The sequence below is a fragment of the Aulonocara stuartgranti genome (assembly GCF_965226115.1).
Source record: "Aulonocara stuartgranti genome assembly, chromosome: 4".
Lineage (NCBI taxonomy): Eukaryota > Metazoa > Chordata > Actinopteri > Cichliformes > Cichlidae > Aulonocara > Aulonocara stuartgranti.
The window spans coordinates 24701624-24729058 of NC_138942.1; the positions used below are offsets into that span (position 1 = coordinate 24701624).

A 27435-nucleotide genomic window follows, 5' to 3' on the forward strand; every position below is an offset into this window, starting at 1 on the left:
CTGTTGATTCTCTTACTTTTGAATTATTATTAGTTGCTTACCCTCAAACTTTATGAAAAACATTTCAGAAATTTTTACCTTTTTTGCTGTTTAGCAAAACATTCTGCTTTTTCAAAACAAAAACATCAAGACATACCTAATCATTTATGGAACTTTTTCACTCTAATGTTACACTAGATATTTCGAACTCACTGCATAAACAAAAGCACTTCACAGGTTGACACCATGACAATTTTAGCCATTGTGGATACATAGTTTTGTCATGCCACATTCGTTTTTAGAAATTACCTTGTCAAACCACTGCCCATGTGGTTCCCCCTCCCTGCGGAGATTCCATTCTCCTTGCTCATTCCCCAAGCCTTCCTGTCCCATCAAGCTGCGGGGGTCCAGCAGCTCCCCTTCACCATACATGGACCACTTATTTAAGTTTTGGACTGTCCCATGAGGTAAAACCCTCTCTGCCCCCCACACATCTTCATCTTGTTGGGCTTCAACTCCAGCGTTCTGTGCCCAGTGCTGTCTAGGGCCAGATCCTTGCACCTGGGGTGATACTACTGCATATGAGGAGGGTAGGCGAAAGGAGGCCCCCCGAAGGTGAGGGTTCTGCAAAGCACCAGATAGGTTGAGTGTTCGAGGTTCTGGTGCTTTGGGGGCACCGAGTCGTGTCATGATATTGCCATCAGGGAGGCGGTATTTCGCCCCACGAAGGTTTGGGTTTTTTGATAAGGCATTAGATAGGTCAAGCGCTTTGGGTGTCGAAGCCGGCTGAGGGCGGGTCATGAGAGTTCCGTCTGGCAAACGGTAAGTGGCAGATCGGAGGTTCTGGTTGCGAAGAGCATTGGAAAGGTCAAGTGAGCGCGGTTGAGAGGCATCAGTAGATCCAGGCTGCTTAAATAATGATGTGTTTGGAAGCCTATAAGAGGCACCACGGATGTTGGTTTTTAACAATGCACCAGAAAGGACAGGGCCGGAAGAAGCAGAGGAAGAAGGTTGAGCTTGGTTCCGTGAGAACAATGAAGATCCTTCTGGGAGCTGAAACTTTGCCTTACGCAAGTTAGCATTCATCAGGGCGCTAGAAAGCCCAGGGGAGGCTACTGAGCTCTCTGCACTCTGCGTCTGCTCTCCTGGACGTGTGAGAAATGAACTGTCTGGTAATCGATAAGAGGCGTTACGAACATTAGCATTGAGAAGAGCAGAGGAGAGTGTAGAAGAGGAAAGGGAGGGTGCAGGTGTGGACTCTGTCCTGGTAACAAGTGTACCATCAGGTAAACGATATGTGGCTTGTCGCAAATTGGGATTGAGCAAAGCAGAGGACAGCATAGGGGAAGACAGTGGAGATGGACCTGAGACATGTTCAGCAGGTTCATTTCTTGTGACAAAAGAGCCATCGGGTAGTCTATAGGTCGCCCGATGTAGGCTTTGGTTCTGTAAGGCATTAGAGAGCATCCCACTGCTAACACCACCTACACTATCAGTGTTAACTGGAGTCTCAACAGGGCCCCGGGACATTGTCAAAGTGCCACCTGGAAGCTTGAACATGGATCCCTGGATGTGTGAAGTTCGCAATCCACCTGAGAGAAGTGGGGAGCTACCTCTGACACCTCCTTGTTGTTGTGGGGAAGGTGGAGGAGCAGGTGAGCCTGGCAATGTGGGGGAGGGTTGTCGCTGAAATGGTGAAGCAAAAGAAGCATTACGTAGCTGAGAGGTCAGCATAGCAGGGGATAACTGTGGGGAGGAAGGGACAGAAGGGGCAAGAGGGACTGCTGCTTCAGGTGGCGTGAGAACTGTTGTATAGAGGTTGGCATTGCGTTGCAGAGGAAATGAGTAGGAGGCACTCCGTAGGCGTGAGTTCTGCATTAAAGCATTGGATAGACCAGCAGTGGGATACTGGGGCATCATCTGGCTCTCCTGTACATTAGCTGATATCTCCTCCTGTCCACCAGGCATGACAGGTAACGGGCTCCTCTGAAAAGCTGTGGTGTTGCTGACATTGTGCAGGTAAGGGTTCTGGAGCGTGCGTCCAAGATTAGGTGATGAGGGTGTAAGTTGAGGGAGGCTCTGAGGGTAAATCTCATGTTGTGTTTGTGGGGAGCTGGGCCTTTGTAAAGGTGAAGTGTGAGCTATAGTGGAGTAAGGGAGAGGAGAGGTAGGAAAGGGTGAGCCTACAATTTGACCGTTTGGTAAAGCATTTGTAAGCATTGGAGATGGGCCTGGCTCCATCAATGTATAGTCATAATGAGTGATATTCTGTGATGGTGGAAAAGTAGCAAGAGAAATATTAGCATTAGGAACAGGAGGCTGAAAAGATGCTGGTCTGAAACCATGGGGACTCATTGCCCTGTGAGGCAAAGGGGAGGGTGGATGAGACAAATGGTGCATGGGAGATGCAGAACGGGACAGCATTGGAGATTGTTGCTGCAAGGGCTGTGGAGATGGAGGTGTACTCTGAAGCCGGCGCACTGATGGCTGGGAAGAAAGAGGGCCACTCTGTTTCAATGATTGCTGTGGAGGGGCAGGGGGACCTGGAGGAGGTGCTCTGAATGACTGCCTAGACTGAAGAGAGGACTGGTTTCTGGGCATTCGGACTAATGGCTGCCCTCTACCTACAGGTCTGTGGAATCCTCGTTGGGGGGTACCAATTCGCTTGGACTCCCTTAACCCTGTAGGCCGGGAGCCTGCCCTGGCTAACATCGGTGTTCCAGCTATATCCTCTATCTGACCTGAAAGAGGGGCGGGACCACTATGGATGGAGGACCTAAATGGGGCAACATGCTGAGTAACAGGGGCCCCGTGTCGACTGTGTCTCTGTAAGTAGGGGTTGGCTGGAGACGGTTTCACAGCCCCCATGGGCACATGACTTCGAATCCCTGCACCACCTCTCATTCTGCGAGTAGAGGAGCGGGTGGGGAGGGGTCTACTGGTGATGCGCGACGGCGATGGAGAAGGAGGGCGATGGGGAGAGGTGGGGCGGAAGGATCGCGGAGGCGACTCAGCTCTTTCAGGTTGAGTCGGGCTCCTTCTTTGTGAATGTGGCTGGGGTGGAGAGGGGGAACGCCTCATCTTAGATGTCTGTTTTCTTCCTCTGAACAATTGTGGTCTGGTAGAAGGCAAATGGACTGCATCTGGTGGAGGTTGCTGTCTAAAGGAGAGTCTTGGGGAAGGTGGTGGGCTTGCTCTCTTCCTTAGCGATCCCCGGGGAGAAGCTAGCGGGCTGGAAATTGGGGATTGGGGTCGGACAGATGAAGGTGCTCGACGCAACCGAATATCTCCCCTCTCTTTTGTCATTGAAGGTTGAGTTCTCACTGACATACCTCTCCTATGTTGTAGTGGAGAAGAAGGTGGTGGGCTGTGTGGTCTGCGCCTGTTAACTGGGGATGTTGGCCTTTGACCTGGCACTGGGGCCCGCTGACTGAGCACCCGCCTATGAGGGTGAGGAGAGAGGTGTAGGTCAGACCGGATGCCTGTTTGGAAGTCCATGTGATGTGGTGAAAGGCGAGATGAAGGAGGCGCCATTGCCCTAGTTGATCCCAGCCTCAGTGATAGCTGTGGGGATGGAAGGGGACTCATTCGGCGCACTGGCCTAGGTGAGGCAACAGGTGAATGTAGCTGTGAATGCATCATTGGCTGCACTGGTGGACCCAGTGGTGTCATTTGAACCATCTGGAATGTCTGTGGGTCTTGTGCAAGGGGATCTTGATAGACTTGTGAGGAGAACTGAGGTGGCAGGGGAGATGGGGTCAGATGACTAGGAGAAACAGGGAAAGGAGGGTAAGTGTGCTGAGGGAAAGGAATGTGTTCTTGTTGAATGCTTGCGGCTGTAAGAAAAGGGGCGTGGCCAGCAAGAATGGAAGTGTGTTGTTGGTTCATGACAGTAGGGTAATTTGGCTGTGTAGGATGATATGTGTGGATGGGTTGCTCATATTGTATATCTGACATCATCTCCTGATTGTTGAGGGCCAGAACTGGGGAGGGAGGAGGAACCATAGGGGATGGGGGACGAGAATGAAGAGGAGGTGGTGGCAATGTTTCCACCTCTAGTCTGTCTTTTCCAAATAACCTAACCTGGGGCCTGGGAAACCTGAACTGCTGTGTAGGAACTGGCTCAGGTAGAGGATAAGACAGCTGTTCTTGTCCATATAGCTGCCCAATCTCAACTGGAATCAGCCCAGAATCCATATGGAAAGGTTGCTGATAATGATTATAAGTAGGAGCAGGCTGTGGATATCCCAGCATTGGGTCATTATATAGACCGGAAACAAAACCATTTCCACCGTTCATCAGTCCATAAGAGTCTGAAAGGCCAAAGGCAGATCCCACATTGTGGTCAAAGTATTCTTCATATGGCCAAGGGTCATATGGGTCAGAGAAACCATTTATGGCATCACCATAATAGCCATATGGTTCTGACTCTATTGCATATAGCATTCCATCCTCACCATAGTAGTACTCCACCCCTTCATCACCATAGTAATCGTCATACTCATCCTCATAGTAGCCATAAGGGTAATCATAGTAATCCATTTCATCATCATAGTAAAGCTCGTCATCGTAATAAAAGTTGCCTTCCTCATCATAGTAACCATATTCATCTTCCCACTCATCATCATCATAGTAATCCATTTCCTCTCCAAAAGGGTCATATGGGTCATAGGCAATTGGTTGTCTACCAAAGCCTCTAGGCCTCCACCTGTCATGGTAATCATCCTCATATCCATGCTCATTATCATCATACTCATATTCTCCATTGTAATAATGTGTCTGTCTCCCTCTAGTGTCCCTGTTGGCAAATGACAAGCGCTTTCGGCCTCGTCCTCCAGCCCTTGCACCAAATTGACCATGGCCCTTTGAAGTCAGGAACCTCCCTGTCAACCAGTTTGTTGCTGCAGCTATCCTCCCTAACATCGAACTTTTAGCCTTAAAGCCTGGTGTGGTTTTCTTTTTGCCAAACATGCCTTTGAACTTCCCTCCTAGTCCCTTTGCCTCTGTTGCCATGTTTCCTTTACCCCCTAAACTGGATAGATTTATTGTCTTTTTAGGTGGTGTGGTTTCTTTTGCATTGTTGTCTTTTTTATTAAGCAAGCTGAAGCCAGACAAGCCTGGCTTTTTGTCAGCAGACTTTGCCCCAAAACCAGCAAAAAGCTTACTGGTGCCTAGAAGTGGTTTACTACCAGCAGCTGGTTTCTTTTTTTTGGAGAGTCGTAGGAAGAGACGGGATGTGCTTTTAAGGTTTCTCTTTGGTTTTGCCTTCTCTGGCTGCTGTTGTTTAGAGGGAAAACTGAAAGGGGATGCCTTTCCTGTAAGGCCTGTTATGGCTTTGGAAGCTCCTTTCAGGTGAGATTTCACATCGGGTGTCTTCTGTACTTTTGCTGCTCCTAAGGTCTTCTTCTGCCCCTCTGCAGCAAATCCCATCATGGCCTTAGACGCTCCTTTAATGTGTACATCACTCATCTTTTTCAGGTTTACTGCACCCATTCCTTTTTTGATTTGTGGCTTTCCATCATCACTCTCATCATCTGATGGAGGAGGCTGTTTAGAAGGAGGCTTAAAACCCTTTACAGCCATGGCCTTGGATGCACCTTTAAGAGCTGCTTTCCCTTTCCCTTTATCTGGTTTCTTGGTCACTACTTCTTCCTCACTGTCACCACTTTCTTCTTCCTCAGTCTTCATCTCCTCTTCTTCTTCCTCCGACCCCTCCTCCGACTCACTGACAGGTTTCTTTCCTTTTCCCTTCTTTCCATCATCCTTTCCTTTCCCCTTAGCTGGGGGCTCCTCCACCTTCTTCCCCCCTTTCTTGTCATCTTTTCCTCCTTTTTTATCATCCTTCCCTCCCTTCTTTGGTTCCTCTGACTTGCCTTTCTTGGCAGCTGATTTTGGGTCACCTTTTTTGGGTGGCATGATGAATTCTGAGTCAAATCATTTCAAAGAAGGTCAGGAAGTTCCCAAACGCATGCTGGACAGGGCAGCATTAATGTAAATGTTGATATGCAGCATTGAGAAGAGCAGTTTAAACAGAAGCGACATCCTCTCATCCCCAGTTGCTTTCATGTCTTCTCTCCTTTTTCCTCCATCCGATCTGTCAGTGTGACACCACAAACACACACTTCAGGATACTCTGTCTCGAGTCAGTTGTTCTATAATGCACACCAAGATAAACACAAACCACAGTCCTTCAAAAGACGATCTAGTAACAGAGTCGGAATCTCAGCCATCAGTGCTCGCTCGCATTACAATACGTCCTCAATCCTCGGCAAAAGAGCTGTTTTCTAAGCACAAAAAGAGAAACAAACCTCCTTTCCAGGAGTATTGCAAAAAAAACCCAAAAAACCCCCCAAAAACTCCCCAAACTGCAGATGCTTACTGATTTTCAAATATCACATATGGGAAAAAAAAATCGTGCTGATTGTTTCCAAGTTTTACCCACTTACTGAGTTTTTCCACTTAACATCTAAAATAAGAAAATAATCCATCATGGCAAAGCAAGTTCCTGGTCCCGATGGTCTGTATGGGTTTGTAAGTAATTTCCCAGGTTCACACGACAGATAAAAGACCCTGCTATCCCACTGACAGACTCTGTGTAGTCCTTTGTGTGTCTCCCATTGTCAGTTCGTCCTGTGAGTCCAGCAGTGAATCCTCATCTTGGCCACCGCACCAACTTTAGCGCAATGCTCCCCCCAACAAGGAGAGCCGATGCAAGTGCGTCAGAGTGAGTCTCCGTGTCAAGGGATGTCCTCTTCTTTGTCTCAGAATGAGTGTGCACAAGTGTTGCGTTTGCGGTTGTATCCACCCACAACCGCGTCAGCTTGCCTTTGTGACCTCCTGCAACCTTTTCCATCTCTCTCTGGTTACTGAAACTTCCACAGCCCAGTTCACCTCAACACGAGGCCTCTTCCGCATCTCAATCCAGTTGCATGACATAGGAGCATATATAGAAATATAGAAATATATTGTATGTCTGTGCGTGCATGTGCATCAGAATATGAGTCTCCCCAGTTACAATTGAAAAGGGGAACCATAATGTCCCAGCTATACTGGCTTGGGGTAACACTATCTGCTGCCTCACTTCTGTATGAATAATGCAAGCTGGCTGAGCTGTTGCTAAACTGTGTCTGAGAGGCAAAGCTTCAAATAGCTTAACCACACACATACACGCACACAGACACACACACAAGAAGCAGCATGGACCACAGCTGAGAGTGATGCCTTCTATTAGGTTCCTACAGTGCATATGCACAATACATTTTATGGAAAAAGACACCATTCAAGGATCTAAAATGTCAACTAAAAAAGCAAGTAAGGATTTAGGAAAGATTTAAGAAAATCAAGTCGCTTTGCTTCTTATTGATATTGCCCAGATCTTTTAAAAACTCAGTCTGCTTCGTGACCATAAACTGGCTATTATGCATCTTTCTAAATATTAATGATGGCTGCTATGAGGCAAACTAAAGAACAGCCAAACAACAAAAACCTTTTTATTATTTTCCCCCTCATTATTGTGGCATGTTGGCATATTTAAACTGGTAAAAACACAAACACATACATACATGTATGGGCTGTCAGTAGATGCGCAATGGGAAGTGCAAAAGACTGAGAGAATTACAGAAGTGTCTGTCGTGGATTCATTGATGATGGGCTGATATTCCAGGAGGTCATCTCAGTGGCAGATATGAATGTTTAATGACTGCCCTGTGTTCTTTCTACGTAGCATGGATAAAACATTCAGCAAGGGCTCCTCTAAATATATCACAAAGGGTCAACCCCACCCAGGCCCGCTGCCCAACCAATATATTATACATACTGCTGTCAGGGGTTAACAGCCAGACATCATACAGCAGATGGAAAGTAATGGTTTAATACTGGCATTTACAACCATTCATCTACAAGGAAAATTACAATGAACAAAATAAGGATTGTGGTTATTAATGCCAACCACAGTTAACAGGTTGACCTCTAACTTTGCTAACCACTGAATTGGAATGACTAATAGTCTTGATCTGAGAGTACATCCAAGCAGAAATGGGTATCACGTTTCCTCGAAGGCAGTGACCATAGCACACTCTAAACTGTCTGCAGCCTGTGCAGCAATAACAACAGCAGTTGTCGGTATCATCTAACTGCCGGTAGAGATAAGAGGGTGAAGACAGGACAGAGAACGGGCCCAGAGGAAAGTTCAAAAGTTCCTTCCATGTGAACACTGTTGGTCACCAGGCAGGTAACAAGACACACAAAATGCTCTATTTGATATGTGTGATATGCATCTGCTGTCTTACTGATGTGGCCTGCTGACTGAGTGAATGTGCAATGAACAGAGCACAAGTGACAGAAATGACTGAGGTGGAAAAAGAGGGGAGGTAGAAGGCATGTAAAAGACAGAATCTGTAATAGTGTGTAAACTGCAGATTACTCCAAATAAACTATGGATTACTATGTGGTGATAGGTGTCCCTCAGAGAAAACTGTTATTGAGAAGAAGTGAAAATGAGGAGCGGCAGGAAAGGAAGATAGAGAGTGAACGAGAGATGACGATCAAGTCTTTTCATCCGTGTGCCAACCACTGACAACAGGCTTTCAGTGAACCCACTCACTGATACAAGACTAATAAAGGAGATCACCTGAGCAGAGCATAGCCAACAAGCTCATTCAGTGAGTGGGGGCACGTGCGCGCGCACACACACACACACACACACACACACACACACACACACACACACACACACACACACTAGTGTTACAGGGGGGCAATTTATTTGCAGGAAAAGCAGCAGCGTTTATTATGATTGCATTAGTTAATTGCTACATGCATCTACACCTCAGGGGTTTCAACCAACTGGACAGCACTGGAAACAGTGAAGAAGGGTATACGTTTTTGGACTTTTAAATGTATTTGAATACATTTTTCCTGTTGATAAAGACTTCCCCAATGGCCATTCATATTATCAGTCACATTCATACAGCACTTTAATCTAAGCACTTAAGAGCTTTATTTACCTTGCACTCAAAACTATGGCATATTTAGCATCACTACCTGAGCACATGGAGGAGAACATGCACACTGATAGGCCCAGAGACCAAGACATGTGAACCCTGAACCTTGATGAACATCATGTCATTTTCACAATAACAATGTTAATTATCTTAGCATCTTGGCTTAGCATGTTAGCATGTTAACATTTACTACATAGCAGCACTAAACACAAAGTTTAGATGACATCATTAGTTTTGCTCACAAGCCATAAATATAATATAAACAGACCAAAGTAATGGATCTACAATTGACCTTTAAACAAACACAATGCTGGAGATGATCACGCAACCTGCTATACGGTCAAAGTGACAGAATAATACTCCACAGTGACATATTTGCTTATGAAACATGGGTGTAAAACATAAAGAGGAAAATGACTGACAGAAAGAAACACAGAGTTAAGGAGGGAGAGTGTCCTTCAGACTGAAGGAAAGACAGGAGGATGAGGAGGCTGGATTCAGGTTTCCTGTAAGCCTTTAAGCCCCATTCAGGTCTTAACCTGCGCTGTCAGACTTGACAATGCAGGAAATGCCAGCAGCTAGTAACTCACTGAAGACTTGTCTCAGAGGATCAGACATCATTTCTTGGTTGGTTTGACTGCTTGAACAGACTCACTAAAGATAAGACACACACTTTGACTTGTTTAATGTTACTGGGTGTAAATGTTCTGGCTATTCACTTATGTACCCTGCTTATCGCTCTGTAAAAAACTGAGCTTTTACCACAAAGTGGTAAAGAAAATAAATGCATAATAAAATATGTACAAGTTCAGACTTTACACAGACATTTAGAAAATTAGTCAGAATTTTCACAAAAAGAACAGACCTCGAGAAAAGAGAGAATACTTCACAGCTTTGTAAATATTTTTGATGAAGTAATACTGACAAACTTCCTGCAGTACATGCACGGATGTAGTTTTGAAGATTGCACATACTAAGTATAACCCCCAAACCTCATGTTCAATAAGCCTAGAAGTCTAGAATTAAAGTTTGGGCCAATCCTAGGTCTTCAGTGTAAAACCAGCCAACTATGTTTTATATTTCTACATTCTACAGAGAATGAAACAATCACAAACATTGTGGTGCAGAGGCAGGGCCCAGGGCTGTTGGCTAAACCCAATAGCTGTATTCCAAAACTGGGACTTTCATATGAGGCCTCAGTGTGTGAGGCTTATATTAAATATAAGATGTAATTCTGTACTTGTGATTGATCCCTATGACCAGAATGAAGAGAAGTCATTAGTTTCTCAATAACAGGGTCCAACTTTATCCTTGCAAACAACTAAAGTGAACCTTTGAATGTCAAAAACTGATAAAGGTTATGCAGGCTGAGAATATTCTGCTTTGATGTGAGGTTTTTTTAAAGCATTTATAATGTTATCTTTAAAAGAATTGAGCGTGAGCATGCTTTCTTTTCAGATAATAATTATATTATGTGGGCGATTATCCATGACAATGGAAAATTGACCAATTATAGCCTCCTAAGATCCAAGGAAAAAGGATCTTCCCATTGAACTTTTTGATTTCCTGCCTCTTTGGAGCTAAAAGAGGCCACCCAAACACATGAGATGTCAGTGGAAAGCTCAGGATGTCCTCTATTTAGTACATCAGGATCAGTATGATAGCTCAAATAAGTCAAAATATATAGACCAAAAACACATGAATGACATGACAGAGGACATGAATGAATAGACTGGTTCTTATATATACCATTTTGTCATCAGACCACACGAAGCAGAATGCCTGTGCGCTCTCCGACCTTATTTTCAAAAACATTCCTTATAAAGATACTTGCAATGACCCATCAGCTCATTCAAACAGCAACACTGACGTAGGTGCCCTTGATTCCCTTTAACGGTTTTAATTTCGTCATTGCAACACTATTGTTTGTCTATTGAGGAGCCGAAAGACAGTTAAAAACTTGTTTAAAAAAACTAAAAAGGTCTTTAGTTCCTCCTACAGAAGGCATCAGCAGATCCAGATTTGCATGAGGACACACAAACACAAACTCACAGTGCTAAATCAACACGAGCCACTGTTACAGTATTGTAACTCCTCCAGTACTGTCACAAAGAGATCTGACACTTTGTGCTACAAATTTTACTTTAAAACTGTAACTGTGAAAATAACATCTTTTTTAACAACTGTTAGGTTCCTCACTGGGACTTCTCTTTAACAAGTTTTCCACAAAGTTGTAAAAGTTTAACCGACTAAAGATATACAAGTGCAAATATTTGTTAGTTGGAACACAGCAGCTAAAAATAATTCACTATACAGCGATTTGTGCCAAATTTAAAAACACAGTTTTAAAGCCTTAAATGGCATCTGCTATTTCACCGATCTCCCTTTTTCTTTTTCCACAGAAAGCAGCAGCACAAGTGGATAAAACATCTCATGACAGTGAAGTTGATGGCCCTTCTTTAGTTATAAAAGCACAATAAGCCCCTGGCTTTTAAGTAGCTTACCTCATCTGTTAATCTGAGTGACTGTGACTGATATTCAGATCATCTGTTTGCTACGAAAATCCATCAATTTATGAACCAACCCACCCACCGTCTGGAATAAAACCACTAAACTCGCCGACTCCTCTGTGCATGGACCGACTCCTCTTCTGGACATTTATATAGTGGCCACACACACGCACAGACACACAAAGTTCACCTCGCTTCTCTGAAATGAAATGAGCAGATCGAATGGTAAACATAACTTCTGATGTTTCAGTATCCACCTGTACATCTACAGAACAAAGGCACAACAGGGAGCAGAGAGAGAACAGTGGTGATTCAGACATATGCATTTTTTTTTGCTGTCCCACGCATCATTAGCGCAGTGATTGGGTTTCTAGGTAAACACGCTGCACTTACAAATGTCAACGTGCAGCATTACCCAGCTTCCTGTCCCAATAAAGTGTTTAAGCAAACAACCGGGTGGATCCTTTGTGTATTAATGGCAGGACTGGCGACCAAGCATCCTCTCCTTACCACACTCACAAACACATATCACGCTATCATCATTGCCAAAGCGTGTCTTAACGTCAGAGCCCAGAGAGTTATTTGTTATAAATCCTGTGCGGTGACAATAGCTGTGAGACATATATATATATATATATATATGTGTGTGTGTGTGTGTGTGTGCGTTTCTCTGTTGGGGTGCCTTTTCAGAAGTTGTCTCTCTCTTTCAAACATACACACAGACATAAATCACAAGATTGTAGCTCTGATCATATATATATATATATATATATATATATATATATATATATATATATGTGTGTGTGTGTGTGTGTGTGTGTGTATCGACACATTCTGCAGATGCCAGAATAATAGAGCGCGATAGGATGCCTATGATAACAATAGCATCACAACAGAGCCTCACAGACCTGAGAATATCTTTCACATCAGATGATATCTGCAGAAGTAACGATACTAATGATAAAATGACGAACTCTATTAACTCTGTTTTTACAGGAAAATTATATTTTTGGGACAAAATATCAACATTGCATTGCTTCCTTCCACGTTTGGATTCTTGCTTTGAAGTTCAGCAGGTCATCTTAAACTGACTAGATATTTGCACCATCTGATTCACAGATGTACCTAATAAAGTGGCAAATGGCTATAATTCTAACACAACAGTTCCTGCTTTCCATTTTCTTCTTTACTTAAATGTTTTTTTTAAACAGGAAACACGACAGTTATGTGAAAACTGCATTCACTTGGTTACTTTTTAGGTTTGTTGAAATATTTCATGACTTTGTGAGTATTTCAAATTAAAATAACATTTAAAGCGGGCCAATAGGAATCGGATTTGCGAGGGAAATTACTAAGTGTGTTTAACTGTTAATGATTCAATCTGAAACTGGGCTTGCATGTGAGAAGAGAGAATACAATGCTGGATTCGTTTCTCTGTACCGGGCCTGCTTCTTTATGGATGTCACTGATGCTTTAGACAGAGAAACAACTGGACCACTTATTACTGGCCTTAAAAGGCATATAAGTCACACAAAGGCAAATGTCTGTTAGCAGTCTGCCATTCTTTACCTTACAAAAGTACACATGATCAATGCAAACAATGTCTATAGAAACTAACATCCACAGATATTACTGCAGAGTGTTTTATATAACTTAGTGCAAAAGGTAAAACTCTATTCTTGTAGCAGCTGAGCAAACATTTTCTGACAACTGAAGTAGTGGTAATATGAGTAGTTAAATATGTCTTGCTGTCTATAGAGACATGAAACTGCACAAATGTTTCTTTAACTAAGGATAAAAACATCAAAAGCAATGAGACATTTGTATTTTGTAATCATATTCTTCTTAATCTTTCACAGCTAGAATATTTTTTCATTTTAAAAAGTATTTCAAAAAAGGTGAACTTACATATTCTGTATCCATGAAAAGTCTCAATCCTTTTTTTCATGGTTATGGGAAACATGGGACAGGCTCCAAGTGGAAGAAAATGGCATATATCTCTTGAAAATAAGATATTCAATATCTCAAATCATTGGAATATTTCTTAAGGTCAATGAAGGATCAAAATACAGAAATGTCCAACTTCTAAAAAGTTAATTTGCACATTCAACACTTGGTTTGATCTCTTATGGTTGAACCAATTGGCTAAAACAATATAGACCCTTTCACAATGTCCAATTTTTTTTTTTTTTTTTTTGCCTGTCTCGTTTGGCTCTTTTGCCATCAGAATTATTGTCTAAAGGCAAAGAAAGATGCCCAACGGATTTACTTTACCAAATTGACCATCCCAGCCTTGCCATAATGGTCCATTTGATTCACCTTTTATTGTTTATTTTATTTTCACTTACTGAATATGGGACAGACGTGACCGGGGGAAAGAAGGGGAGAAAGAAAGAGGGAAAGAGAAACAGCTGAGAAGAGGGACGGGGGAGAAGGGCAAAAACCAAAAACCAACAGAATGAGCAGAAAAAGAAAAAAAGAAAAAAAGAAAAAAAATGCATATATCAATCACCTGGGTCACCTGCTGAGAAAGGAAAAAGAAAACAAGCAGAAGAGAACAAGAGTAATAGAATAAACAACATCACAATGATATATGGGAATATGACAGTAAATACTAAATATTAAACATTATTGTGCAGCACATAAGATCAACAGAACAGTGTGCTTTGAGGTAGGAGCCAAAAAGGGTGTAGTTTGTGGGTGTGATCACCCGTGTGTACACCTGTGAGCATGGACGCGCTTGTTTTTTGTTTTTTAAAAGGTTCCTTCATGTAATGATCTGCTAGAGGGTTTTTTTTTTTGTTTTATAATAATTTTTTTTTATACTGTCAGATAAATTCAACTGTTGCTCTCATTTGGCAACTTTTAAACATTTAGATTTCTTTGTAGGTGACATTTAGTCATCTTCTGTTTGTTAACTTTTCACTGCAGTAAACACAGTGATAACTGGACTCTTAACTCAAGTATGCAACTTCATGTAGTGAGCAAAATGAAGCACAAGAGGGCAGGAGAGACAACGTGATCCAGGCTCTCAGATCAACGCTTGACTTCTGTATGTTGTTTTGTACGTTTGTAATTTTACACTTTTTGTCAAATGTGATTATTCACAGTGTGATTTTGTCTGTAATTATTTTTCAAGGCACCCTAAAAAAATATTTATTAAAAAAAGCAAAGCTTGGTTCCCACTAACTACTATTCAACTTAGAGTCTTGTGAGACTTGCATGTCTGCTTACTATTTTTAATGAAGTTTTCTCAGCCCATACAGTCAGGTATGTAGGTTTTTTGTAAAGTGACACATGTTTCTGTACTTTTGCCCCTGCACACCACCGCAATGGATTTTAAATCAAGCAATCGTGATGTGACTGGAGTGTAGACTTTCAGCTTTAATTCAAAGGGGATAACATTATCGTTGGATTAACATTCATGAAGGCTCAAAATAATTTAAACCATCGACTAACGTGCAGCTTCATGGACAGACGAGACCTGTGGACGGTTAAAGACATTTAAAGTTTATTCCAAGTCTTGAGCTTGCATTTAGCAGCTCTTCACTGGAATTTTTCAATGAGGCCCAGAGATCAATGCAAATGAAAGAGCCATCAGTGGGCTGAAATAGAAGAAAATAAACCTATTAGAGATAGATAGAAGAAGGTTTAGGAGTGGCCAAATCAATAATGATGGCCTGAAGGACCAGATAAGACAGCTAAAGTGCACAATCACAGAGTTATTTTCATGTCAGGAAACACAATTTCACAGCATCTAACCAAATCATTGTCAAAGTCTACAATCCACATCACCTGCCCAGTTCTGAAAAAAACATCTTTAGACAAATGAAACCACGTGTACCAGAACACTGGGAAGAGAGTATGGAAGATGACACAAACAGCTCCCGATCCAAACCATAATACAATGTCTTTAAGTCATGGTGGAGGCAATATTATGGTGTGAATGCTAACTGAATCAAGTCAGTTTGGGTTTGTTTTTTTGAGTAATGTGACTGCTGATGTAAGTACCAGGAGGACTGTCAAGTGTACAGAGTTATATTATTATTATTTTATCTGCTCAGATTCAGCCAAACGCTGCTAAACCGACTCCTCTTCAAAGTGCAGCTGGATAATGACCCAAAGCAAACTACAAAAGCAACCCAAGAGTCTCTCAAAGACAAGGAAAAGAAATTAGATATTCTTCAAAGACCAAGTCAGTCACCCGATATCAACCCAACAGAGCGTGCTTTTCAATTACCAAATACAAAACTGAATGCAGAACAACCCACAAACAGGCAGCAACTGAAGGTGGCTACTTCAATTTATTTCCAGCTTCTGAAAATGGAGGAATATTTAAAAATAGTTGCAATTCCTAAATAGACAATGCAACACTTTTGCTAAATCCTTTGAATTAAAGTTGAAAGTTGGTATATCTTAAATGTTGGACTTCAAATCCACTATAATGGTGTTGAGAAGCAAAATTGCAATAAAAGGTCACTGTCCAAAAACCTCACAAGTAAAATTTGTGAAAAACTGTTATCTGCGTAAATAAACATAGTCTACCTCATTTAGGGAGTTACAAATATATTACAGATTATTATAGTCAACTAAAACTAAACCAAAAACTGAAAGTGTGAATATATTAAACTAAATTAAAAAAAAATCTAAACTAGACTATATTAAAAAAAAAAAAAAATTACTTTGTACTTACAATCTAACTAAAATAAAAAATATACAATTCATCAACACAAGGTACCTGAAGATCCTTTGGTGCATTTGTTTATCAAAACTGGGACAAGGAAATTGTGAGTGAAGCCTTTGTCCCTGTTAAAAGGTGTTATGGACTTCTTAAATCCTTTCCCTGACAAATACCTCACTGTACCATCAGTCCTGCCTCTAAACACTTTGCCATGGCAAGATTTAAGACACACAAGACACTGAATAGCTTTGTCTTTGATATCTGTACTGTACATATTTATTATAAAATGCTGCAGTACTTTAGCTTATGTTAAAACAAGCTATTTATTGATTAGCAAGCCATGCTAGGCTAAAGGATACTGCTATTCAAAACTAGCAAATTAGCATGTTAACGCTACACTCTGCTCGATAGCTAAAACAACAGACAAATATTTTCATCACATTAACTTCATTGTACCTCTGTCTCTGTTATCTTTCCCCCCTCTTCTTTTCTTTTTGTCTTCTTCTGTTTTGGCAGTTTTGACATTGTCATAATGCTTTCAGGGGTCACAAAACTCAATACCCCATTATTATATTAAAACTAAACCAAAAACTGAAAGTGTGAATGACTATTATAATAAAATGAATTAGGAATAAATAAATAAATAAATAGATGCAGACTATATAACGTAATTAAATTTTATTATCTAAAAAAATACAATTCCAGAGAGCAGGTTTAGTCTAATAATATTATTATTACTGTACAGTTAAATAATGTGGGATTATTTTTCCAGATTAATGGTTAATAGTATTTATAGTGAAAGTCACACCTTTTTTTCCTTCCCTCGCTTGTGCTGCCCCCTGGTGGGCTGACTTTGCATACCATGGTTAAAAACTGTCTCTGACACTAATATAAATCACAATAAAGCTAAACGTTTCCAAAGAGTAAATACTAAACTAAAACAAACAACCTCAGTCTAAACTAAAAACAGAAAAAAATATATAAGAACAGAAAAAAATTACAGACTATGATAGCTGCAGTAGAGAGACAGGAAAGACTTTTAGTGTGAAAAACAGCCACACTGTCTCAGCAGGTCATGACCCTGGCCCTCATGTTATGATTGTCTTATCTCAAAGGTAAGATGCACTTTTGGTTTCAGTTAACCACAAGGTGCAGCAGTTGTGGAGCTATAGATGCGTTGGTGACTCATAGGTAACCCAGTCAAGTGTTTCTAACGGTTATTCACCAAGCTGTGAAAAAAGTTATTTACATCCAGGAATTACAAGCTACTTCTTCCTCTCACACACTAAATGTGCTCTCTCAGCTCATTGCTTTAAACAGCTAATGAACAAGGACACAACTCTAGCTCATGGACACCTGCACCCCACACACTCACTCACGCTTAGCCATGCCATATGGAGCCAAACAGCATCAAGTGTCATACCTGCACCACTCAGCACACACCCAGCCAACAGTACCTTTGTTTCTGTTTCTGCACCACGATATCATCCCACCATCTCTCCTCTCCTGCTCAGGTAATTTCAAAGCAGAATGTCTCCATCCATGACACACTCGATGAGACATCTTTAAGGCATCTTGAAGTACAACCCTGTCAACTCACAGCCCCCCTCTCTCTTTCTAGTATAAAGCATCCACTCAGTCCTCGTCTCCTAGACTGAAGAGATGCTTGTGAATTTTTAATGGCCCTATTATGCTTGTGTGTGCGCGAGTGAATGGGGTCCATTGGCTGGGAGTCCACACTTTCTGAAAGACAAATGGTCAGCTTGCTTTGGAGCGTTGGATACAGCTATACAAACAATTCGGCTGCAAGGAGGCAGTATGGGAGGGGGAGCTCAGAGGGGACATCCCCATCAGCTACTGTGCACCTGAAGGATTCATGTGACAAAAACATTTTAAAGTCACAGCTGGCCTTTTGTGATAGTCTTTATCACTGTTAGTTAGACCTTTGTAGGATTCCCATTTATTTGGGACCACCACTACGCCTTTCTACTTAAAAGGGAGTTGCCTGTGGCTTTAGTGCAAATCTAATTTGACACATACGAAGGGAAAAGACTTGCCTTTTCTCACCCTTGACCTTAAGCTTATGATGATGTAGGCATGCAGTTTGGTTCATACATTTTTGGACAATGACAATTTTTGTTATTTTGGCCTACTTCTCGACTTTTCAAAGAAGAGCTTTGAAGAAATGTGGAGAACTATTCCTGAAGACTGAGGTGGTCACATCAAATACTGACTTTCAAGTTTGTTAGAATTGTTGAAACACTGTTTTTGCCCTATATACTCCATTTACACTTATGTGTGTGCATAAATTACTGCAGCCATTTTACCCAGAAAATATGAAACTATTCAAGAAATAAAGGGTGGTTTGAGGTTTTTGGATAGTACTATTGCTTGCTACATAGCTTGAATTGCTTAATAATGCACTTAAACTGAAATCTATTAATTCTTTAAAAATAAATGGTATGAAGTCCAAAACACAATCATAATTACAACAGAAATATGAGTAAAAGCAGAAAGTAGAATAAAATAGAACCGCTAGTGCTGCTACAAGTTTGTTTACTCGGCTTATAAATTCAAAGGCATCATTGCTCTGACAATGGAAAAAGTTCACATGGCAAAACAAATTCATTAAAAATAATTGCATGTTCACATAATGAACTTTTGAGCCTCATTCTGCTGGATGGTCTCTTCCTGCTAAAAGGGAGTTCTTCCTTCCCACCACAGCTGAATGTCACTCATTAGGATTTTCTGATTGTTGGCGTTCTCTTTACAAATCACCTTGAGACGACTTTTGTGGTGAACCTGTGCTATGCAAATACAATTTAACTGGATTATTATTGCTATAAATGACCAAATTCAAAGTCAGACAATAAAATGCCAAAAAGTAATCTTTACTTTGACAAAAGAAGTGTAACAAAAAAAAAAAATAAATAAATAATAATAATAATAAAGGACACAAAAACATACATGTTTGCATGCGCCTCAATCTAAGATTGAGATAAGGCTACAAATAAAACACACATAAAAAGACTGGAAATGTTGTATGGACTTTATTCTATCCATGTTCTCTCTGAATCAATGCATCTTGTGTTCTCTTTATCTTAATCAAAAGGTAAAATGCACCATTTTCTGTCCTTATCCAATTCTTGTAAGGTCTTTGATTCACTGCCTCTCTTAATTTCCATATACAAAATAAGGATGGTGGGTATTATTTTGTTTTTATTCTCTACTATACAGTTTATTTTTTCCTCCTCTCCTGGCGAGTTCCTCCTCTGTCCAAACAGAAGCTTTTCTTCTTCTTTTCTTTTACTTCTTAACAATTTGGATGACATCCTCGTGCTCCATGATGTGCGTTAGGCCCACTCTCTGAGGGCTGTACTTGGTACTGGTTCCCTAAAAGACCGAGAGACAACACATTTTAGTTCCCCTTCAATCAAAGGGCTTCATGTTCAAGTGTAAACTGTATATTTATTTGCCTTCTCTGCTCTATGTTTCAAAATGAGAATTTTGCTTTACATCTCTAGTAGAAAGAAAGTGTCTGTTCTAAATGCCCTGTGACCAGGACGTCAGCAGACTATGTTTACTCTAGTCAAGAGTACAATTGTACAGAGTTAGCTCAAACGGTTCATAGGACAAGCAGAAAATGTGTCTCTGAAGATTGTTGACCCTGGAAACTTGAACTTACCCAAACCAGGGCATATTTGAACTGGCTGGCTAAAGTTCTGTGGATTCGATGACACTGCAAGTATTTAAAGACAAAAATTAGACTGTGCACATACAGTGGGGCAAAAAAGTATTTAGTCAGCCACCGATTGTGCAAGTTCCCCCACCTAAAATGATGACAGAGGTCAGTAATTTGCACCAGAGGTACACTTCAACTGTGAGAGACAGAATGTGAAAAAAAAAAAATCCATGAATCCACATGGTAGGATTTGTAAAGAATTTATTTGTAAATCAGGGTGGAAAATAAGTATTTGGTCAATAACAAAAATACAACTCAATACTTTGTAACATAACCTTTGTTGGCAATAACAGAGGTCAAACGTTTACTATAGGTCTTTACCAGGTTTGCACACACAGTAGCTGGTATTTTGGCCCATTCCTCCATGCAGATCTTCTCGAGAGCAGTAATGTTTTGGGGCTGTCGCCGAGCAACACGGACTTTCAACTCCCGCCACAGATTTTCTATGGGGTTGAGGTCTGGAGACTGGCTAGGCCACTCCAGAACTTTCAAATGCTTCTTACGGAGCCACTCCTTTGTTGCCCGGGCGGTGTGTTTTGGATCATTGTCATGTTGGAAGACCCAGCCTCGTTTCATCTTCAAAGTTCTCACTGATGGAAGGAGGTTTTGGCTCAAAATCTCACGATACATGGCCCCATTCATTCTGTCCTTAACACGGATCAGTCGTCCTGTCCCCTTGGCAGAAAAACAGCCCCATAGCATGATGTTTCCACCCCCATGCTTCACAGTAGGTATGGTGTTCTTGGGATGCAACTCGGTATTCTTCTTCCTCCAAACACGACGAGTTGAGTTTATACCAAAAAGTTCTACTTTGGTTTCATCTGACCACATGACATTCTCCCAATCCTCTGCTGTATCATCCATGTGCTCTCTGGCAAACTTCAGACGGGCCTGGACATGCACTGGCTTCAGCAGCGGAACACGTCTGGCACTGCGGGATTTGATTCCCTGCCGTTGTAGTGTGTTACTGATGGTGACCTTTGTTACTTTGGTCCCAGCTCTCTGCAGGTCATTCACCAGGTCCCCCCGTGTGGTTCTGGGATCTTTGCTCACCGTTCTCATGATCATTTTGACCCCACGGGATGAGATCTTGCGTGGAGCCCCAGATCGAGGGAGATTATCAGTGGTCTTGTATGTCTTCCATTTTCTGATGATTGCTCCCACAGTTGGTTTTTCACACCAAGCTGCTTGCCTATTGTAGATTCACTCTTCCCAGTCTGGTGCAGGTCTACAATACTTTTCCTGGTGTCCTTCGAAAGCTCTTTGGTCTTGGCCATGGCGGAGTTTGGAGTCTGACTGTTTGAGGCTGTGGACAGGTGTCTTTTATACAGATGATGAGTTCAAACAGGTGCCATTCATACAGGTAACGAGTGGGGGACAGAAAAGCTTCTTACAGAAGACGTTACAGGTCTGTGAGAGCCAGAGATTTTACTTGTTTGAGGTGACCAAATACTTATTTTCCACCCTAATTTACGAATAAATTCTTTACAAATCCTACCATGTGGATTCATGGATTTTTTTTTCACATTCTGTCTCTCACAGTTGAAGTGTACCTTTGGTGCAAATTACTGACCTCTGTCATCATTTTAAGTGGGGGAACTTGCACAATCGGTGGCTGACTAAATACTTTTTTGCTTCACTGTACACATAGTTTGCTTCTAACTTATTATGCGTGTAAAAGCATCTGACTTGAAAATGCGCTTTCCTTACCACATGTTCTACACTTGCTCCTCTTCTCATGATGATGGCATCATTAAAGTCAGGGCGCTCTAACAGAGAAAGCAGAAAAGGGTCAATTAATTTAGATCTAGTGTATATTCATCCATGTAAGACAAAAGTCTCACAAATGACTAAGAGAAAAATACATGTGTGCACATGTGGATACCTCCTCTTTTCTTTGTATAAATGCAGATCAGAGCCAGATATTCCCACAACCTTTCCAGAAGGTAATCCAGATTCAGCTTCATCCCACAACTGAAACATACAGTCAGAAAAATAGGATACTTTTACCTCCTTCATACAAACAGAAAAGGTGTGAAGTGACTGCTCTCATTTGAGAAAAAAAAAAAGAAAAAAAAAACTCTGTGAATCCCTCCAACCTTCTAATTAAGCTGAAAATGGGACCAAAGAGGCAAAATAAAGGAATTCCTTCTGTGCTGCTGCAACTACACGAGCATGAGTGAATCACAATTATAAGTTGCATTGTTTTACTTAAGCCAGCAGGTTTTATGTGTCTGTTTCTTGTATTTTAAAAGTGACTAAAGAAACTGGACTGTGCACATACAAAGTTTTTATATAATATAAAAATGTCATATCGCAATATCATTGCTATAGCAATGTCATGTGTTTAGATTCCCAGGCATGTCCCCCATGATTACAATTACTTAGTAATAAGGCACTTAAAGGGAGCTATTTCAGAGACCTTCAACTAGTCAAAATACTTTTTAAAGGTAAACAAAGGAGACGACGAGTGCCACTGGAGCCCACACAAGCTTAGCTTCATGTGGATAGAAGTTACTAACACAACTTAAGCTGCTTTAGAGTTCACATTTGCATCATGCTTTATATTATATTACATTATATCCATTATATCATGGATATAATGCTGCTGCTGGCACTCAAATTAGGTGGTGTCATCAGTGGCAGCTCACTGGAAAAGGAGGATGGAAAATATCCTTCATTTAATGACACGAACAAACACTGGTTCCTGCAAACATCAATAAAACGTTGCATTTTTTTTCCCCCTTCATTGTCGGAAATTGTGAGCGTTATTGCAAAGTTTCTTAAAATATCATGATTTGATTTGGACTCAACTCTGGAGCCAGTTAGCTAACTTACATTGATTGATTGATTGATTGGCAATTTATTTCAACATGTGAACAACAACATTATGGTGTTTATTTCTTGTGAACCTGTGGAAAGATATCTGACCTGATGACAACACTGTGAGGTCTGCGTGCTAGGCGGTCCACTTCCTCAATGGAGATTTGATCCACCTTATTGTACACCTGTGAACACACACACACACACACACACACACACACACACACACACACACACACACACACACACACACACACACACACAAAGTCAAAGTTCAAGAGATTTGCCCAATATCTCAAAATTATTTCCCTTTTGTTATGAGTCAAAAAACAGAAAATCATCTCAAATCTCTCTAAAATGACAAGGAAGCTTCTAAATAAGTCCAAGGCTTTAACTGACTCACATATAGACAAGGCATGTAAACTCTGTTCCCAACAATGACGTCAATGAACTCGTCTGGTGTGCAATCCTCCCTGAAGAGAACCTCTGCATTAAAGATTTCTGAGGAGCAGAATTAAAGGAATAACCAGACACTTCTGCAGCCTACTCACAAATTATGTCACAGAAATGCTAACTGGGCTAAATGTACATCAAAGAGATCAACGAAGGATACTATATTCATGAAGTATGAGCTGAACGAGCTTCTCCGAGCACTGGGTGAGAGGAACTGTGGAGTTGAAGGAGAGGCCGCCACCTTTCTTGGGCTACAGGGGAAGAAAAAAAAGCACATTTGCGCTGAAATTAATGTTTGTTTTCCAGCTTCAAAAATACCAGTGATACATAACGTGGTCATTTGTGGTATATCGTGATGTCTGTAGCTAAAAGCAGAATCGCACATCACAAAGAATCACTTAGAGGAAAACATCAAATCACTGCTTTGTGCATATAGGGTATTATTAGTATAGTTATTCAGACTTTTGCAGAGGAGAGACAGTGGCTATACTGGACAAAGGATGCTGAATATGGAGCTGCAAGGCAGGAGGCAAAGAGGAAAACCTGAGAGGAGACTCAAGTGAAGGAGGACATGTAGAGAGTTGGTATGACAGAGGAGGATGCTAAAGACAGGGTTAGATGGAGGCAGATGATCTGCTGTGAACTCCAAAAGGACCAGCTGTACAATAATAAAAAGATTATTATAGTTAAAGTATAGTTAGAGTTATTCGGTGTTAATTATATCTCAGTTCAATTAGGTAACTCAAAGATAACTCTGCCGTCCAGGATGTTTGATATTTGCACCGTCTCAGACAGTCAACTCTATTTATTTAATGTGCACCATGAAAGATTAACTCCGGTAACTCAAACTGGCAGGAATTTAGAACAGATGTATTGATAAAAATATAAATATCTGCAAATGTTTAGTGTATTGATAATGTATTGCAAGAGTCAGGGAAAGAGCAGACTGCTGTGTTGATATTTTGCTAAACCCCTTCAGTAGTTATTGCCACCATCAAATCAACATTTACATATAGAGAACAAACAGCCAAATGGCTGTTAGTGGATGCTGTTTACAATCTTCTTATTTCAGTTATTCCAACTGTGAGACAAAAAAAAGACAAATATACACACTGTACCTTGAAATAAATATTGGGTTTTGTTCTGTTGAGTCTGATGCCCACTGACTCCAACTCCTTTTCTAGAAGTGCCCTAAAAACAAACAAAAAACCAAACAAAGAATATGTTTGGATAAGAATTCTAAATAAACACTTGTGTGTCCCTGAAACTCCATCCAAGCTCTCCAAACTCACAAACCTCTGAACATCTCCTTTGGTGGCATCCAACATCATGACGACAACATCTGCCGTCCTGGCAACAGCGATCACCTGTCGACCTCTACCCTTGCCTATAAGAAGTATAAAAGTTAGAGATCAGCTTAACACAACAACTACAAATTAAGGTCTTTTATTCATGTTTTTTTCCACAGTTTTTAGAAGCACTTACTTCCACAGGTATGATTTGGTTTTCCCTTTCCCCACAATATTAAACACAGCAACAAATACATGTAAAATCATATTCATCTGTTTATAAATAATTCTAACCACAACTATAAAAACCACACCCTTATACCTAAATATTAAAGTCTCTGTACACTTTAAATTTAAAGCGACAAAATATAAAAATATAAATCCTAAGTGTACCTTGAGCAGCACCCTCAATGATTCCCGGCAGATCTAGCAGCTGGATGTTGGCCCCTTTATACTGAGGGAAAACAGAGTAGAAGAGTTTCAAGATACAGCGCTTAACACACTGTATGTGTCAAAATATTTTTAATGTAGATGTGTGTACCTCTATGACACCAGGTATGCAGGTGAGGGTTGTAAACTCATAGGAAGCAGCTTCACTTTCCGTTGATGTCATCAAGCTAAGGAAGGTGGACTGCAGAACACAGCAGAGAATGAAAGTGTCAACGTTAGTCAAAGATGGTGTTTTAGTATGTTACGCAGCCTTTTGACATGTTTGTAGTGTTACAAAGGCAAAGTGAGTCCTTCTCTCTCACATGAAACACTGTGTACTCCAGAGTTCTTCTGTTACTTGCTTCAGCCACCAAAATGCGCCAAGCCTTACACGTGAATTATACTTCTGCATCAGATCTATGCCATAAAAGAAACCCCATTCTAACCCTATGCTGCAACCTTCTACATAACCTGATGTTCACCTGCAGGGGCAGCAGGTGACCCTGACACCCTCCTCCAGCTTATCTAAGGAAACACTGAGGCCTTCCCAAGCCAGCTGAAAGATGGGCCTCAGACCTCCTCCCATGCCTGAAACACATCACCTACGTATGGTCCAGGAGGCAACCCAGTCAGATGCCTGAACCATCTGTCCAGAGCTTGTGGCCACAGTGGAGGATCAGAACACGAGCTGGTAAATCAACAGCTTTACTTTCACGATCAGCTCTCTCTTCACCACAACCGACTACCAGTCTGTTATAGTACTGATGCAGCACCAATTAAACTGTCAATCTCTCGCCCCACTATTCCCTTACTTATTAGCAAGACCCTGAAATTCCCACTTGTCCCAGCTTTGGAGTGAGCACTCCACATTTTTCTGGTAGAGAACCATGGCCTTGGACCTGGAAATGCTAATTCTTTTTTCCATCGCCTTGTACTCGGCTGCAAAGCTCCCTAAACAAGCTCGAGGTTGCTGCTCAATGAAGCCAAAGAATATCATCATCCAGCAGAGACGAGATTCTGAGACCACCAACTAGCTATGCCTATGAATTCTGTCCATATAAATCACAAAGACTCCCCTTAACACTAATTTAAACAACAAATAAGAGTTATGGCATGCAACTAAATTTTATTTTGGCCTCAGCTTTGTCATAAGGGCTAAGCAATCAGAACAAACTGGACTGAAGGGTTTTTTAAAGAGACAGGACTTAAAGCTAAGCCCTTCAGAGGGTGACAAGAGGTGTTGCTACAAAGTACAAGCAAACATTAATGCTCAAAATTACCCTTTTTAAAGCCTTTAAAAGTTATTCCAGAAAAAATTCCAAAATAAATTAGGATCCAGCAAATGATCAGAATAAGGCATGCTTCAAGGAAACCTGAACATACTAAAATTTACCCTGCTTTCTCGTGGTAGGATTATGGAAAAATAAAGACATTATTAGAGGAAGACAAGCACAAACTCCTTTATCTTCTACGTCCAGACCAGGAAACACAACCCACCGTCCACCATGTTGACATACCTTACCCACAGAGGGGAAACCGATGAGAGCGACACGGGCATCTCCTGATTTCATGACATCGAACCCCTCCCCTTTGGCCCCTGCTGACTTGGAGGGCTCCAGAAGTTGAGCTCTGTATTTGGCTAGCTTGGCTTTGAGCAAACCCAGATGGTACTCAGTGGCTGGAAGTAAGAGTGAATGGAAAGGGGGGATAATGGAGCTGTTAATGCTGCAATTAAAATAACAACAATACAGTTGTTTTTAGATTGTACTTAACATATGCATAAACAAAATGTGGAAATAAGACTAAATATTGATTCGTCTTGAGGTATAATGCAACACTCATAGCTGACAAACACACACAGCTGGGTACAAGTTGGTCCATTGTGGCGCTAACAGTTAGCGCTGCGACTTCTCCCTCTCACCTTTGTTTTTCTGTGTTCGAGAAATTTCTTTCTCTATTTCCGCGATTTTCTCCAGGATTCCCATGGCTGAAGTTCAGACAGGTGTCAACGCTTACACTGTTAAAAAAATCAGCAAATAAAAAAAAAAAAGAAACGTGTCACTCCAGAGTTGTTAGCTTTGTTAGCCGCCCGGCTAACCGGGCAACTAGTAACACTTTAACAGTTGAGAAACAAAAACAGAGAGTGAGGATATGATAAAGCAAGCGAGCACCCGAATACAACACGGGTAATGTCAACAGCTTAAATTATTGAAATACTGTAGAAAATTACACTTTAGCAGAGGATACACTCAACAGCATGCACAGTTAACCGACATCACCAACCGGAACACGGTCCGTTCCAGTGAAATGTCCGGGAGGAAACAAGAAAACTCGGGGAAACTTTTACCGCGTGTGTCGATGTCGTTACATCAGTCGGGGAAGTGACCGCTTGTGACCATGACACTGTCGCCACGGTAGAGGAAATATTAAAGAGCAATTACCCGTCCACTAAGAGGCATTTGCATTTTAAACAGCTATACGTCCATGCCTGTCAAGTGTTCAGTTAGCGGTATTAGCTTATACGTAA

At 41.3% G+C, this 27435-nt stretch overlaps 3 protein-coding genes across 5 annotated transcripts in view; all 3 read right to left on the bottom strand.

Moving 5' to 3' along the window:
- The window catches only part of myo15aa (myosin XVAa), a 43550-nt gene extending 42101 nt beyond the window's left edge, over positions 1 to 1449 (bottom strand). Inside the window, exon 1 of the mRNA XM_082529791.1 lies at positions 289 to 1449. Within this exon, the coding sequence (XP_082385917.1) occupies positions 289 to 1446 (1158 nt within the window). The 5' untranslated portion in view covers positions 1447 to 1449. The remainder of the gene's footprint in view (positions 1 to 288) is intronic.
- Positions 1450 to 3139: 1690 nt separating this feature from the next.
- Positions 3140 to 5895, bottom strand: LOC309705669 (uncharacterized protein; the record flags this gene model as incomplete). Its single annotated transcript, XM_082531590.1, has 4 exons — positions 3140 to 3211; positions 3312 to 3461; positions 3658 to 3745; positions 3935 to 5895. The coding sequence occupies 4 exons, from the start codon at positions 5893 to 5895 to the stop codon at positions 3140 to 3142; spliced, it is 2271 nt and encodes a 756-aa protein (XP_082387716.1).
- A 13312-nt stretch (positions 5896 to 19207) lies between these two features.
- Positions 19208 to 27414, bottom strand: drg2 (developmentally regulated GTP binding protein 2). Of its 3 annotated transcripts, none has more exons than XM_082529748.1 (14): positions 27256 to 27414; positions 26830 to 26925; positions 26426 to 26586; positions 25021 to 25110; positions 24873 to 24933; positions 24487 to 24577; positions 24309 to 24381; positions 23351 to 23441; positions 23141 to 23238; positions 22846 to 22922; positions 21800 to 21888; positions 21625 to 21683; positions 19858 to 19911; positions 19208 to 19565 (listed from the first exon to the last, which is right to left on the bottom strand). In XM_082529748.1, exons 2-14 carry the CDS (start codon positions 26891 to 26893, stop codon positions 19479 to 19481), a joined length of 1095 nt encoding a protein of 364 aa, XP_082385874.1. In that variant the 5' UTR covers positions 26894 to 26925; positions 27256 to 27414; the 3' UTR covers positions 19208 to 19478. The 3 variants fall into 3 exon arrangements, with proteins under 3 accessions (XP_082385874.1, XP_082385875.1, XP_082385873.1); XM_082529749.1 differs by lacking the exon at positions 27256 to 27414 and adding an exon at positions 27192 to 27247; XM_082529747.1 differs by lacking the exon at positions 27256 to 27414 and adding an exon at positions 27139 to 27242.
- Between the last annotated feature and the right edge of the window lie 21 nt (positions 27415 to 27435).